Raw genomic sequence first — 15187 nt, 5'->3', positions numbered from 1 at the left:
ATGGTGTGCTGTGTGTGCAGTGTGAGACTCAATATGGTACACCAGGTCCTGAGAACTTAACTCCTGTTCTCCTCAGCAAAGCAAGAGGAATACTTTGGACTGCAGCATGCAGTATCTTTCTGTTTTGAAAATTTGTATAAAGAAATAAAAGAATCAGATCTTTGTCATCCTTGAAGCTGTTGTAAGCAGCTTCAGAAAAAAAGAATAACACAAGGTTTATGAGCAATTTGTGTCTGTTGGGAAAGTGAGTTTTTCCACTAAGTGTGGATTCAACACCTGCATTCCATGAGGAAAAGGCCTTAAATCTAAGAGATGCATTGAATGCAAGCCCTTAAATGTAAGGCCCTTAACTGATGCTTAAAAGAACTGAAATAATAAGCAGGACCATTTCTCAGTCATATGCTTTTTCCCCCCTCCTCCCAGTAAACTTCTTGCATCATTCCAGAACAAATGCTTCAAGAGTAAATATTTGCAGGCTTTCAGATAATTTGTAAGATTTTGTGCCTCTCTTTGGATTGAGAATCTCACAAGGGTCTTAAAGGCTGTTTTAAGCTTTTTAATCACCATATGGCATGAGATCCCTTCAGGTAATGGCTAATATACTGCCAGTTGCTGTAGCAGACTAGGCTCTGAGTGATGGCTCGTGGAGATCTTTGCAGCGTTAGTCTTTCTGAAGCCTTGATAATTTGTCTATCAGTCTATCAGTAAGATGCTTTCTGTTCTTCACATCAAAGTGGGGGTTAAAACCTTCAGCCTTTCATTTCCGAGGGGTTGAGTGCTTGTATGCTTGTGTTATAAAATGCTTTGGTGCAGCTGAACTTGACATGAGTAGAATAAAGGAAAGGAGAGATTAAAATGGTAGCATGCAAGCTATAGGATCACGGAACAAGGGACTGTGTTTTCTTAAACTATGCTGAGGAATGCCAGTAGTCACAGGATGTCATCATCTGCTTCCTTTCATCCTTCTTTTCCTTTTTGTGCACAGATCCTTTATCTGAGCATTTCTTGATGTCAACTCTAGTTCTTTAGAGTAAGTTGTGGCAGCTCTGGCTGCAGAACAAAAAATAAGTATTCCTGAATTATAGTTTGTATAGGCCGATGTGTTTTCATATTGGAAGGGCTCAAATAGAAAAATGGAAGGAGGAAATTCATAGTGCAGAAATTTCAGGATTGACAAACATTTGAGGATTGTCTTCTGACCTGATCAGTTTTTGCATTATTGTACTCTAGCCAAAGAAATTGTATTATTAGTTATAAATGATTATTTCTTGCTGTGATTCATATTAAAAAAAAAAAAAAAAAAAAAAAAAAAAAAAAAGCTGGAGAAACGTTATTGGTAAGTGCTATTAGAAGCTGTGTGCCTGGGGTTTTATCCTGTGTGTGAAGTGTGTGATGGAGATCCTGTCTGAGCTTATAAGTGAACTTTGCACTGTATGAGATTTCTGTTTTTTGAAGATGTATGTTTTGAATTTATAATTCAAAATGAAGGTGAATGTTTAAGATGCTACAGTCAGGGACTGCAACGATTTAAACAAAAACAGCAGGCAAATCAGGTGTGACTCAGGGTCTTTTTGTTGTGCAGATAGCACAGCAAATTCATATGTTGATGTTTGCTGGGTTGTTGAGAGTTACTATCTGGAAACCTCCAATTTTTGGATGTTCTCTCAAGCATTTATTGATCTCATCACATCTCTGAATCTGGACATACGCGGTGTGTTTTGCCTAGAAATGGGACAGAAAGTACTTCTGTTTTCATTTTTGATCCATCAAAGGCAAGCAGCGTTTGTTTTAGCTATATTTTCTTTTTATTTTTCCAATTATCTGTGTTTTTACTGAACAGCTTATGAGAGTGTGAAACAACCGTGGTTGTAATAATTTTTCATAAATCCGGAGTTAAAGCTAAAATGTGATGGCAGGAAACAATGTTGTAAATAGATTTTCAAAGTAGATATTCCATTCTGTGGCGTTCATGGAATTACTGTAAGCACAGCGTAGCACAATGGGAGCACGTTTTGTCACACACAGTGGTATCAAATGGTATTCTGTGCTGGGATATATGTACGCAGATAGCAGACTGCTGACAGATGCCAGCAGTGGTTAATGGGTATTAGCATGTAGATTTGGATCCTGTTATATTTGTTTAATCAAAAGCAAGAAAAAAATTATCACTACAACAATATGAAGTATTGCATTATATGTTTTTAATCCCAGATATTTCATCTTGGGTGGGAAGGATTGCAGTATCTCTGTGTTATGAAATACTCTTTAAAGTTATCAGTGAGTGTAAAGTATATTGAGGCATCTGTGGTTTCATTCACCATTACGTTTGCTGCTCAGAAATCATAAAGAAATTTTTTTTCCCCAATGAACAGAACTAGTGTTTCTCTGCACCAGACATTAATTATACCAAATTAATTGTAGACATAAATTTAGCTAACTGCAGCTATAATGGCTGAGCTCTTTGCTATAGAAAACTTAATAAATAAACATCGGAAAAGTCTGAGGGAGAAGACAAAATAGATATTTAGTTGGATTACAGAATGCAAAGTAGCTGAAAGGTTGCAGGACAGCTTGAAATTGTTTTCAGAATATTGAAAAATTGTTCAAAGTTAATAGATGATCTTTAAAATATGTGTATGTATTTAGATACATGCTAACAGGATGTAACAGTAACTTCTAAGGTTGAACAGTAGGTCTGAACAAAGCAAAATAACCCCCAGATGTTAGCTTGGGATCACATGTGTGGTAGCTCCTAGTCAGCTTGCGATGTGTTGTATCAAAATGCCAGCAACCGAAGTGTCAGTCTAGGAAGTGACTTTTGTTGAGTGGTGTTATGTGGTAATGTCTGCCTTGGTCTTCAGCTTCCAGCTGAGGTAAAAAGCCAGAGGTGTTTTTCGGACAGGGAAGAAGACTTGAAATCAAGGTTCAGAAAACCTCAGTATATGCAAGCACTTCTCTGGCATTGGATTTAATGTTAAGTTGCTGAAGAGTTCGTAGATATGTGGAATGTTTGATGTCCAAACAGTAAATCTGGGGCTGAGTCAGAAGTAATAGGGCTTGCTTCAGATTAAGCTGTTGTTGCTTTAATTTACACTGTCTCACTGATTCATTGAAGAGAGTTAGTTTTCCTCCTCTGCTTGGAAGCGATTTACTCACTTAATTACATAACCAGAGTGCTGGTGCTGATAGCTGTGAAAGAGCCACAGTAAACTAAAGGTAATTTTTAGACAGAATTTTACAAGAGCGCTTTCTCTCAGATTTCTAAGCTAAGGGAGAAATTTTTATTGAAGGTTTTTGTTATTCCCTGAAGTGATTACTTATGTGTATTTCTGTTAATCTTTCTTCAGAAAGAAAACCAGAGCTTGATAGGAGATGGGATTTTTCTTCATCTGAGTGTAAAAAGTCTTTTTAAAAAGGTATACAGTGGTGCTAGTGAGAAGGGCTGGTGATTATTCTGAAGCTGAGATGATTCAATTTGATAAAGGCAAAAAGGGGTGATACTTCTCAGTTTTGACTCTCGCATACAACCAGATAAGAGATTACTTCATAAAAGACAAGCTGAATCTATTTGATTTTTTTTATCTTGTTGCGTAGTCCAGCACTGGTGGGAGAGTGGAAAAGGATACCAGGTAGAAGACAAAACACTGATTTATTTATTTATTTTAGAGAAGGGTGCAGAGGAATAACTCTGAAATCAATTCAGGTTGTGGGGAAACTGGGGCACGATCTGATATCATGTACTCTTCAACTATGCTACCACCTTATAACTAAATCCAGAGAATAAAGAGGATCCCAGCACAGTGTTATGATCAATGAGAGTACAGACATTATGAAGGGAAATATGTAAACATAGTGTTTACATATGTATTACTGTTTGAATTAGCATAGGTAAAGAAACTTCTGATTTGAAAGCTTCCTGTCACTTTTATTTGCTGATCTGCTTTTCCCTTTCTTGTTTATTATGTTGTCAAATCGAGAAGGAAGTGCAATCCTACTTAATAGTTAATCAATGTTCTATTTGAGAAGTTACTTTTAAGTAAAAGAACTTACCTTTCTTTGAAGTTAAAATGCGTTTTCTTATTCCTTTGCAGATTTTCCTTAGCATTTCAAGTGCTGTATGACCATCTGTGCCTTTTTTCCCCCTGTTTTTAATATAGCTCATCCAGTTGATTTTGAGTCACCTTACAGTACCAGACCTGTGTAGACTAGCACAAACCTGTAAGCTGCTGTATCAACATTGCTGTGATCCTCTGCAGTACATTCATCTCAGTTTACAGCCTTATTGGGCAAGAATTAATGACACATCTCTGGAGCACCTACAGTCTCGCTGCACTCTCATCCAGTGGCTGAATTTATCTTGGACTGGAAACAGGGGAGCCATCTCTGTTTCTGGATTTAGCAGGTCAGTGCTAAATGTTTGTCAGTATTTTGACAAGCTGTTTGCAGAGCTGCTGCACAGCACTTTGTCACTGAGTAACTGAAACCTTGCTAAAAGACAGGAAATGTCTTTGATTTACCAAAAAGAGTGTGATTGTTATGATGTGGGAGGGGACGTTAAAACAGTAAGAGGTGCTAAATAGGGAAGTAGGAGTCTTTTCTGTCTGTAGTCTGCGAGATCCAAACTGCCTGTGATTGAGTGGTTTCTTCCAGTGGGAGAAGTGTTTTGCTTTCTTCTGGGATTCTGAAAGACTCCATGAGAACTAAGCAATAGGAAATTCATCCTATGAAGAAAGCATCTGTAGTTGTTCTGTGTACAAAGGAGTCATCAGTAGGACTGTATTAGAATGGCTGCAGTAGTAAACTGATTACAGTGCATGGTTACAAGGTATGGGCCCTAAGTAATCACTGGAGTGCAATGTAAATGCAAATATTTTCATAAAAATGATTTAAAACATTAGTCCTTTTGGAAAGCAGGGGGTTTGCGTGTGCGTCTTCACACTGAGTTGAAAATATGTCTATGCTATAGGTTATTAAAGCAGCAAATATGCAGGGATTCTTCTCTGTATAACATCAGTGTTCGCTGCTTCCTTAACATATCATTTTTTTGCTGCTTCACTCATTTGCATTAGTTAAACAGCATTTATCAACACATTTCGTTTAAACAAAAATTGCTGTTTCAACTAAGAGATGATCAACAACAGCGGGTGAACTTGACTGATAAGAAACAGAAATGTTTAATATATTTAAAAATGTCTTGGCTTTCATTTGTTTTCTGAATTAAAAGGTTAAAAGGTATTGGAACGTTTTCTTTCCTTTGGTGTCTGAGTGCCTTCCTTGAGGCACTAGAGGACAATCATTTGAAGAAATACTTCATCAAGATGAGAATGTCACTTCCCTTTTACTGACCTTAAGGTATAACCCAAGGGCCCTATGCTGTGCTCTTTTGTTCTTGTTGGGAGAAAAAGGAGATGGGCATCACCTAGTTTAATTGGATACAAGATATCTCCTAAATTTGGATTTCACGTTAGATTATGCTGAATATAAATGTATAAGCTTTAATTCAACTCTGAAACAGTGAAGTGTTTGCTTTCTGATGTTTAGCTTATTAAGTTGGTCTTTATGAAAACTTAAAGATGTGTGTCTTCATATGATATTTTTCATTTTTTTTCTTTTAAATATGCAGTGCTGTTAAAAATTTTGCGTAGCATTGAAAGAAATGAATGTCTAAGCTCAGCGAATTGTGAACTTGCAATCCTGTCATTTGGCTTCCAGTTCGTTGAAAACATCTTTTAACTAATTAACTGTTTTTACTTTCTTTTTTTTTTTTTTTTTTTTTTTTTACTACTAAAATAATAGCATTTACTTTTAGTCAGCATTTCTAAAATTACTGTATCACCGTGACGTGTTAATTGCATGATCCAGTACATGCTAGTCATGAACTCCCAGCTTTTCCTTTTGGATCTCTAGACATTTCTCACCTTGCCTGACTTTCGGGATTTATTAGCCAAACCAGAATTTCCAAAGAATGGAATTACTTTGACTTTTTTAGGAATTCTATTTCTTTTTAGTTTACTCTTCAGTTTACCTTCAGTAGAGGAGGTTTGGCAGTCGTCCAGGGAGGATGCATTGCTTGTTTTCTCAGTTACCAGCTGATGCCTTCCTGAAAACTTATTCATGCTTTTGATTTACAATTGTCCATTGCAAGAATGAAATACTTATGACTCTACGTATGAAAGCAGAGGACATTACCACTATATTATTAATGTAAAGTCTTTATTAATGTAAAATCTTATCTTGCTGCTCACTGTATGTTTCTGAAAACAATTGCTGGCTTCTCTTCATGCTTCTCTGACTTTTTCCTGTTCTTGGTATTCTTTCTTTCTGCAAATAAAATTTTAGGTATGGCAGTGAGGTGTCCTGTAGAATAATGAGCTGTGGTTTGTTTGTTTGTTTTTCATTTTGGGTTTAGTTGGTTAAAAACAATAAAGTCTTCCTGTAACTTGAGGCTCAAACTAACCTAAATTGCTTGTTCCAGTACTTCAGGTTTGATGCCCCATCCCTGGAGGCATTCAAGACCAGGCTGGATGTGGCTCTGGGCGTCAGCCTGGTCTAGTGGTTGATTACCCTGCACGTAGCAGGGGGAGGTTGAACCTGGATGATCACTGTCCTCTTCAACCCGTGCCATTTTATGTTTCTGTGATCCATTTTATGGTAAGCTGCTATATAAGCAACCATGAACAGCTGTCAAGCCACTGCAGTGGAAATATAGAGAATTCTGCCTGGAAGCTGTAACAGTCTGAAGGACACCATTACCTTACTTATAAAGACCACGTTATGTTTGTCCATTTAAAGAGAGGAAAAGTAATTTTCTAAATGAAATTCCTAAGTAACCTTACAAACACAACAAATTGCTGCAGTATAAAGTCAACAAAATGCTAAAACCTAATTACATTATCCTCAGTAGATAAGAAACATTTAACTTTTGCAGAGCCTCCTTTTGTTTTATTTTTGCACTTTTCTCAGTACTTGGTATTAAAATTTGCACTGTTGAGTTGAAAACCACTTGAATTAGTTTGATTCTTCCAGCTGTCCTGTTTAGATTCTGATTTCTGCAAGTAGATGCCTATTGATGTGGTACTCTTGCTTGAGTTTTATTTGGAAAATATCTTTAAAATGTTTTTATCCATATTTTCTTATGAATCTTAGAAGAGGTGAATTGTATAAATGTGTGCTGCTTAAAAAAAAAAATCCAAATGTGCTTTCCTGCAAAAGTGGACTGAAGTAGAAACTTTTTCTTAAAGAGTAGTTTAAGAAATGACTGAAGCAAATTTTGTGTTATCATGAGCAGATAGAATGCTTCAGGCATATGAACGTCCTGAGGCAAAGCTGAAGGTATTTTAACTTATTGATAGCATCTGCTCCTTAGGGCTAAAAATGACTATCATAAAATTTTCATTTCAGCATATAATATAAATTAACTGAACTTTGTCTTTTAGATTGCACTAAAAGTATACAGAAAAGTGAAAGACAAGTGTTTGAGCAATCTCAAGTGTCTGGAATGTAAAATGACAGGGAGTAAACAAAGATTTCACAGAAAACTTCACATAATCAATGCATTCTCTTGGCATTAGTGGTGTGCAGTGAATTTGTTCATGCAATGGGAATGTCAGCATGGGACAATAAGACCTGTATAGGAAAAGTGAAGCAGGTTGATTGGAGGTATAGTAAACACCAAGATGTTGAATAATTGCTCTGAGTTTTTAACAGGTGAATGATGATGACAGCTTAGAAACAGACTTCTGCGTGCAGATTTCTGTGTATCATTGGTAGTACAAACAGTATGATTCTGTAAAATAACCACTAGAGTAAATGTGATGTGTTCAAAACCCTCTTTAGTACATGTCTAAAAGTGTTTGGGGGATTTTATTTGGGAGGTCTTAGGCAGTCAACTCTGGCATGAACAGTGCTTCTCTTGTACCTTGGTATTTTAATTTTGAATCATAGGAAATATTAGATACAGACTGATTTCAGAACTCACTCTCCAAGTCTAAGGTGGGATAGAGCTGGGAGGGAGATGAACATCAAAGCAGTGCTGGAAAGTGAGAAGGGTGGCAGGGCAGTTGCAACTAGATAATTTTTAAGGTCCCTCCCAACTTATAAGCCATTCTATGATTCTCTGAAAATAAACAAAAAGACTGAAATGCTGTAGTTTAGAATGAAGGTGAATTTAAAACTCTGTTGTAGTGCCTAGCAAACTAAGTGTACATATTTAGATTCTTCTAGGTTGTTTGATCCTATTTCATAATAGGTAAGAAAGAACTTCAGAAATTGTCTGAAGCACTGGTAATAAAGAAAAAAGACTAATAAGATGAGTGACTGCAGAAAGGAAGAGATCCTATAAGTGGGATGCAGTCAGTCTTCAGTGAGTAAAGGAGAGGTATGTGAGGAAGCATTCCTTTGGATAGCAAGTGCTTTTGTTGGAGATGCTGTTCTGAAGTAAGTCATTGCCAGGCAGCCTTCCAGTATTTGCTGAGTCTCAGGAATTTGAAGGAAATACCACTTCTGTTTGGAAAGCCTGAGAACCCATGTTCTACCTTGCTATAAGCCTTTGGAGATCTGCATGGAAAGAATTTAGAAAAACCTTCTGCCCCAAGCAGGCTGTGCAGTGTAAGCAGAGGATGGGGAGAACTCAGAAGTACTGACTATTGTACTCTGCAATGTTCTGTTTGCTGACTCCCTCAAATTTCCCTTTCTGTTTCTGTTCACTGCTTCCCTTCATGCCTGTCAGTTTGTTCTTATATCCTGCTGTGTCTCCCTTACTGCCCTCGACTTAATTTCTTCTTAATGTCTCCTAAATAACTTATTCTGAAAAGGAAGTAAAGTCACAAATAAGTGCAGTGCTCATTGCTATTGCTGGTTTTGCTCAGTCCTTGTGTTCTAAGTATAATGAAGATAAAATGTTACCAGGATAACTCTTCAAGCTGGTGTGCTTTTTCTTATCCAAGTCTAAGGGATCAAAGAATGCTTCTCTGACTTAGTAATGTTAACTTCTAATACTGACAGGAGAAGAAAAGTGTTGATCTGTAGCAATATTTATAATGGCTGAATCCTGTTAAATTATATGGCAGTTAACCTAACATCCATTATTGTAATGGAATAGTTAATAAAATATTTATCCATTAGCAAATTGGAAGCTAGAGGCATAATAAATGGCAATTGACAGGGTTTTATGGAAACTATCACCATTGGAACAAACCCAGTGATTTGTTGATGAAAGAAGCCATATGAATGTGTTGTTAAAGCACTCACTGAAGAGAGGAATTGGCTAATTGGCAATCAGCAGTGAATCAGTACATCCCTACTCAAAGTTCCAAGGAATCTACTTCCTGTTTCTCCACGACAGTGTTGAACTCTGCTGCTGGTCTGAAATAGCAGTCTAATGTTTAGATATCTGGTATTAATTCTGCTGAACTGTCAAGTCATTTTGCTTCTGACACTCTTCTGTAAGAAAGCTCACAGGTCTAGCTTACTGGTGAATTCAAGGTATCTGGTATGAAAACAACAAATAACTGCTTGATGTTTGATTACTTTTTACAAGCTAAAATGGATTCTGAAGAGAGACTGTGGGGTTGCACAAAAATAATGGAAGAGATTTGAATGCCACTTAAGAGCATACTTAGCAAAACCCCCAAGTGCTCTGTCTCTCTTTCTCAGAGCCTCTCTTTGTCGCTTTCTGTAAGCTCATGAACATTAGGGACCTCTGAAGGTCACCTACTCCAAGCTCCCACTTGAGGTGCTGCTGACCCCAGCTCTGGATCAGGTCAATTGAAGTTTCAGATGACTCTTGGAAGCTTCCTGGAGTGGAGGTTGCACTCTGCAATCTCCTTTTCTCTCCCTGTTGCATAGGATCTGTATAATGGAAAGTAAGGCAGGGCGCTGGGTAGCATGCAAGATGAATCAGGAAAGTTGGTGATCATGAATAACAGGTAGACATAAGTGTATAATGAAAAATAAGGAAAGAAGATTTAATAACGTGCATCTTGAGAAAGGGACATCAAGTCCTCATTATTCTTTAGTGTCATTTTGTAATGCCTTCATTGTCTGGGAGCAAATTGCAAGAAGGAAGCATCTTCCAACTTTCTAAACTGAATATTCAAGGCCAGCAAAACCTTTGTTTTTCTTTACCCCTTGCAGTGATGATTTTGCAATTTGCTTTCAAGGTAGAATTGTTTTCTACAGCTGCTTTAATGGCATCAGTGTCCTCATATCGTGTATAGCTTAATATAGTCTTTTGTGTTTCTTAAAATGTATGTATCAAATACTGTTTTATACAAAAACTATAATATCTAGGTTACATATGGTATCTAATGCTGATGAAACAGTGTTAACTGTCAGACCACCTTTAGTTTTCGAATATGATGTCTAACTCAGCAACTCATTAGTTTGCTCTTCAGGATCTGTACAGATTTGGTTCACAAGTAATTTCTTCAGAGTGGTTATGATTAATTTACTTTAACCTAATCATATTTTCCATTAATTAATTCAGATGTATATCTGAATTAGTGCTGTAGTCTGTACGTTTTTCATTGCTGGAAGAAAGTATTTCCTGTTTTACCATGCTTACCATGCTTACAGTTTTAGCATTATTCAAAGATTTATTTTTCACCAGAAATGTGAATTTTTTTGCAGGTTCTTGAAAGTCTGTGGCTCTGAACTTGTACGTCTTGAGTTGTCTTGTGGCCATTTCCTCAATGAAACATGTTTGGAGGTCATTACTGAAACGTGTCCTAATCTTCAGGAATTAAATCTCTCATCATGTGATAAGATACCACCTCAAGCTTTCAACCACATAGCCAAAGTGGGCAGCCTCAAGCGTCTTGTTCTTTACCGAACAAAAGTGGAGGTAGGAAAAAGTGTTTTAATGCCCAGCATGCGCTTCAAGTTGTTTTCTTATGTTTGGTTTGGTGTTTTTTTTTTGGTACTCCATGTGCTTCCTCATCCAAGGTTTAGCTAGTTGTAATGGTGTTAGAGTTAATGCAAGATAGTTAGAAGGTCAACCATCTTGAATTGTAGGCATTTGCTGTAGGTTTTGTTGGCAATTACAGCAAAAATAGTGTCCCTTAATAACTTATTACTTCATGGTATTTAGTCTGTGTTTTGAAATCTTACATACACTTAACAATTACCTTTTTTTTTTTTCTTCTCCAAACTAAAGAATTAGTCAGCCCTGCTTTTAAGTGCTTTTGGATAGACTTCTGATTCATTCTACCTTGGATGTATCTGTTGTGTTTGTAGCTCTGTAGTCTTTCTGTAAATCTTGGGTGAATCTCCTTACCTCATTTTGTGTGGGCTTTGTAGTAGAGATAATTGGTGCAGGTTTTTCAGAAAGTCTGAAAAGTACTGGTCATCTCTGTGCTCTGGCAGAAATCATCTTCAAGGATCTCAGATCATTGTATCAGATGATCATTGTGGTCCTTTTCAACGCAGGCCATTCTATGATTCTGTGATTGTATAATTTTGTTTCTACTGATGATTGAACAATCTTCTTGATTTTAGTCAAGTAACTTAGTTTGAGATTTCACATTTGTAATAGAGCAGCACCTAAATTCCTTCTGAACCTGACTGGTGACTGTCACTTCTCAGCTATCATTTGCTGAGAAGAACTTGAAATTGGATTGGCTGTAGATAGTAAAGATTCCCTGATTTTTTTTTTTTTAATTTTTTTTTTAAGCTTTAAATTGACTTTTGTGTATGAGCAAGTGCCTGCTTGTAGCTAACAAGAAAATTTGTTCACAATCAAACTTGGGGATTTGCTTATTTTTTTTTAAATAAGTTTAAATAAAAAGCACTGCTCCTTACAAAACATATAAGAGAAATTTTTAGAGACATAAGTAGGCAAGTTGGACAGGATGCTTTTATGTTGCTTGTTATTATGAAGCTTTTTACCAACATACACTATGCCTCACAGGTGAGAAAGTAAAGGAAAATGTAACATAGTATTTGAATCAGAGGATTAGGGTTACAGAAGTGACAGTTCAATAAAAATAACTTTACTTTTCTCCCCATTACTTTCTTTTCATACAAATGTCTGTTTTTTCCTGTAAAAATTAGGCTGCTTTTCCTTCTGTGCTCTTCATCTGATACTAGGATGTTAGGTAGTAACTACATGCAAACAAGACTAGATAGATAGTTTGATCCAGTATGCTCTGGAGCAAACTAGACTTCTCTAAAACACATCAGAGAATTGTAAGCATTCTTGATTTTTTTTTTTTTTGTTATTTTATTGTTTTGGGTTGTTTTTTTTTTTTGTTAAATATCTACTGCTGATTCCTTGCTGGAGCTTCAAACAATGGAGCAATTCTAATGTTTAATAAGTAACTTGGCATTATATTCTTATTGGAATAAGGCTGGAACTGCTCAGAGAGAAGAATCTGAGGCTCTGAATCAACTACAGAAAACTGCTAACAAGTATGTGTTTGTTAAGAGAAAGTAAGAAGGTGAGATGAGCTAAGCTATGTGTGCTATGGTTCTGTGCAGAAATTCTTTCTCAGAATTCAAAAGAAAAAGGCAAATAAAAAATCCTTTCATTCCATTTGGTACACCATTTCCTTAAATAAATTAGTAGCTTCTTGTTTTTTTCTCTGAAGAACAAACCAAGTTTTTTTATCTTAATTTTCTTCTCACATCATATTCTAGAGTGGCAAAGGTTCAGATCCTATCATAAATATTAACATGTCATTTTTTTTATTTATTTATCTTTTTTTTTTGTGATGCAAAGATGGCATCCCTGTTTATTAATCTCCTTGATGTAGGATTGGGATGATGTGCTCCTGGAGAATTTGAAGCAGTTGTGAAAACGTGAAGAGGGAATGAATATGGAGTGATACAAGTAAAAGGTTGACTTGAAATGGGATGTCCTGTAGGGTATCACAGTTTTCTTTTTGTGCATCTTGCTGCACAATTAGACACAGTCACTGAAATTGAAATGTAGTGAAACTGGATCAAATAGAGAAGGCGATACCTTTTACGCTTGTAAACAGTCAGACGAATTTATTGTCACAGCTGATCAAAGTAAACGCAAGTTGAATTATTTAATGGAAGTGATCATATTTCTGTGTGCCCCAAATGGCAACACTAAAGAGAAAAAGAAAAGAAAGAAATAGGAATTAAAGCTTTTGCTGACATTTGAAGAAGTACTCCTCTGTTATTTGTGATGCCTGTGTAAAAGGGGTTATATTCTTTCTCTGCAAGTATCAGTCCCCGTTGAAAATGCAGTACTGTGCTAGAGCACATCTGCATGAACAGTACAGCTTGTTCTTCTAGTTGTTAATTTAGGTGTGTCATTAAGTAACATAGATTATGGAATTAACCTTCCCTGTCCGTCTTGTCTGTATGATCGTAAAGCTGTTTATGTTCCTGCATGATGCTTTATAAGGTACAGCATTAACATTAAAGAAGTGTTCAAATAAAAACAAATTACCTGTACTATTACTCAGACTACATCTTGCTTTCTCTTTTTTAATGGAAAAAGGGACAAACTGACATTTAAATTACTCATACTTTTCTGCTTATGTGATTACGATGCTAAAAGATAAGTTCTGGGAAAATACTCTGCAGAAAATTAATTTTTACATGTGAGACATAGGAAAACAAACTGAAAATTTGCAACATACTATGTAATCACCTGAGCAGTCCTTTTGGCAGTTTCTTGTTTTAGCTGTTACCTTTGAACAGATTTTTCTTTAAAAAACATACTGTCTCTGTAAGCTCCAAATTTTAAGTGCATGCTTTCAGTGAGATGCGCAATTCTGACGTTCTTCTACTTACTGTCTTTCAGCATGATAAACACCTCATTTATATTTTGAAAGAGTTTATGATCTTTGGTCCTAACCCTGCTGAATGTTAAGGCAATACATTTCCTTGACGTACTGAGTGGAATTTTCTGTTTACAGAGTTGGTTTCCAGCTTCTACGGTGAAGCTCCCAGCACCACGAAAATACTTTCCACACTGTTTTTCAAGGAGTGCCCAGTGACTTCTGCTAACTTGTTTGAAGCCAAACAAAAGCAAAACAAAAATTCTTAGATCGCTGTGATCCTCTGCACTGAATGCAGCCGTTTTCCAAGCTTTCAATTCATTAAGAAAGGTTTTGATTCTACATCTGCTTGAAATAATTTGTAACATGCTTTGAGAAACAAATCCCAATTTTTTGTAAATGTTAAGTTCTGCTAACTCAAGTCCCCTATTATATTTGTGAGTTTTTGTGCTGGAAGTTCTGGTATTTGCTGATACACGACTCCTTAGCATTTATTCATTGAGAGCATATTCTCAGCATAGTTTAAGCACTTGTTGGCATTGATGTATTTAAAAACCACAATGAACAAAGACGGCATTATTGTGTACAGTAATGGGCAATGCGTGTCTTTATGGCTTGAGTCCGTTATCTTGATGTAATGCTTATTACGAGGTATTTCACCCATACATGCAGCTCTGTCAAAATTCTATTTTAAAGAAACCAAAGCCACAATTACAGTAGAAAAACTTCAGTCTCATTATTGCTGGCTGTAATTTTTAATGTATGATTGTATATTTCATGTTGCATGGTATGATGAATTCTTTATAGCACGTGAAGAAAAAATTTAAAGCTTGTATTAGAGATACAAATTGAAATACAAAATGAACTGACTTAAAATCATCTGGACAAATGACTTTGCACACATTTTAAAATATTGTTTTTACAAGTTATAACAAGATATCTCTGAACAAGAGCAAATTCAGAATTTGGGCCACTGTTAGAAAAGATATTGGAGGATTTCGGATACCTGGAAGACACATAGGAATCTTGCTTTTTTTTTATGTCATGAGCAATGGAAAAGTTAATGCTGACATAAAATCAGATGTCTTAGAAGTAACCTCTTATGGGTGATGCTGTATTTCTGACAACTGTTGTCTGAGACTTTTCAGCCTGGATAAAATTTCATTGGCTTGGGCACAAATCCTTAGGATTAAGAGTTGCTAAAACGGAAAAACAGTGAAAGCTTCTAGCTAGAAGGTATGTTCTTAGAAGAGAATTGAGCCAGTGACAAATAGGCAGTACAGGGCCTTGATGCCTGCTGATCAGGGAGTTTTCTTATTTGTGTGCTTTTTTGACCCAGGAAGTTCTAGTATGATAAAGCATTCTTTGTTGTAACTATGAAATAGAACTTCTTCATTGACGAAAGATTAAGACTGTGATAAGTAAGAAATTGG

At 36.2% G+C, this 15187-nt stretch overlaps 1 protein-coding gene across 7 annotated transcripts in view; it reads left to right on the top strand.

Annotated features, from left to right (window-relative positions):
• Nucleotides 1-15187, top strand: part of FBXL4 (F-box and leucine rich repeat protein 4) — a 56797-nt gene that overhangs the window by 19628 nt on the left and 21982 nt on the right. For all 7 annotated transcript variants that reach the window (XR_006180840.1, XM_042880982.1, XM_042880972.1 and 4 more), the window contains 2 exons: nucleotides 4158-4402; nucleotides 10630-10843. Coding sequence is in view for 6 of the 7 variants with exons in the window: in XM_042880982.1 (XP_042736916.1) it covers nucleotides 4158-4402; nucleotides 10630-10843 (459 nt within the window). In the remaining variant the exon portion in view is untranslated. The remainder of the gene's footprint in view (nucleotides 1-4157; nucleotides 4403-10629; nucleotides 10844-15187) is intronic.

This window comes from Lagopus leucura, unplaced genomic scaffold, assembly GCF_019238085.1.
Source record: "Lagopus leucura isolate 7727_CA_CO unplaced genomic scaffold, USGS_WTPT01 Super-Scaffold_73, whole genome shotgun sequence".
Lineage (NCBI taxonomy): Eukaryota > Metazoa > Chordata > Aves > Galliformes > Phasianidae > Lagopus > Lagopus leucura.
Note: the sequence above shows the minus strand (reverse complement) of the source record. Positions and strands in the feature narration are given on the sequence as shown.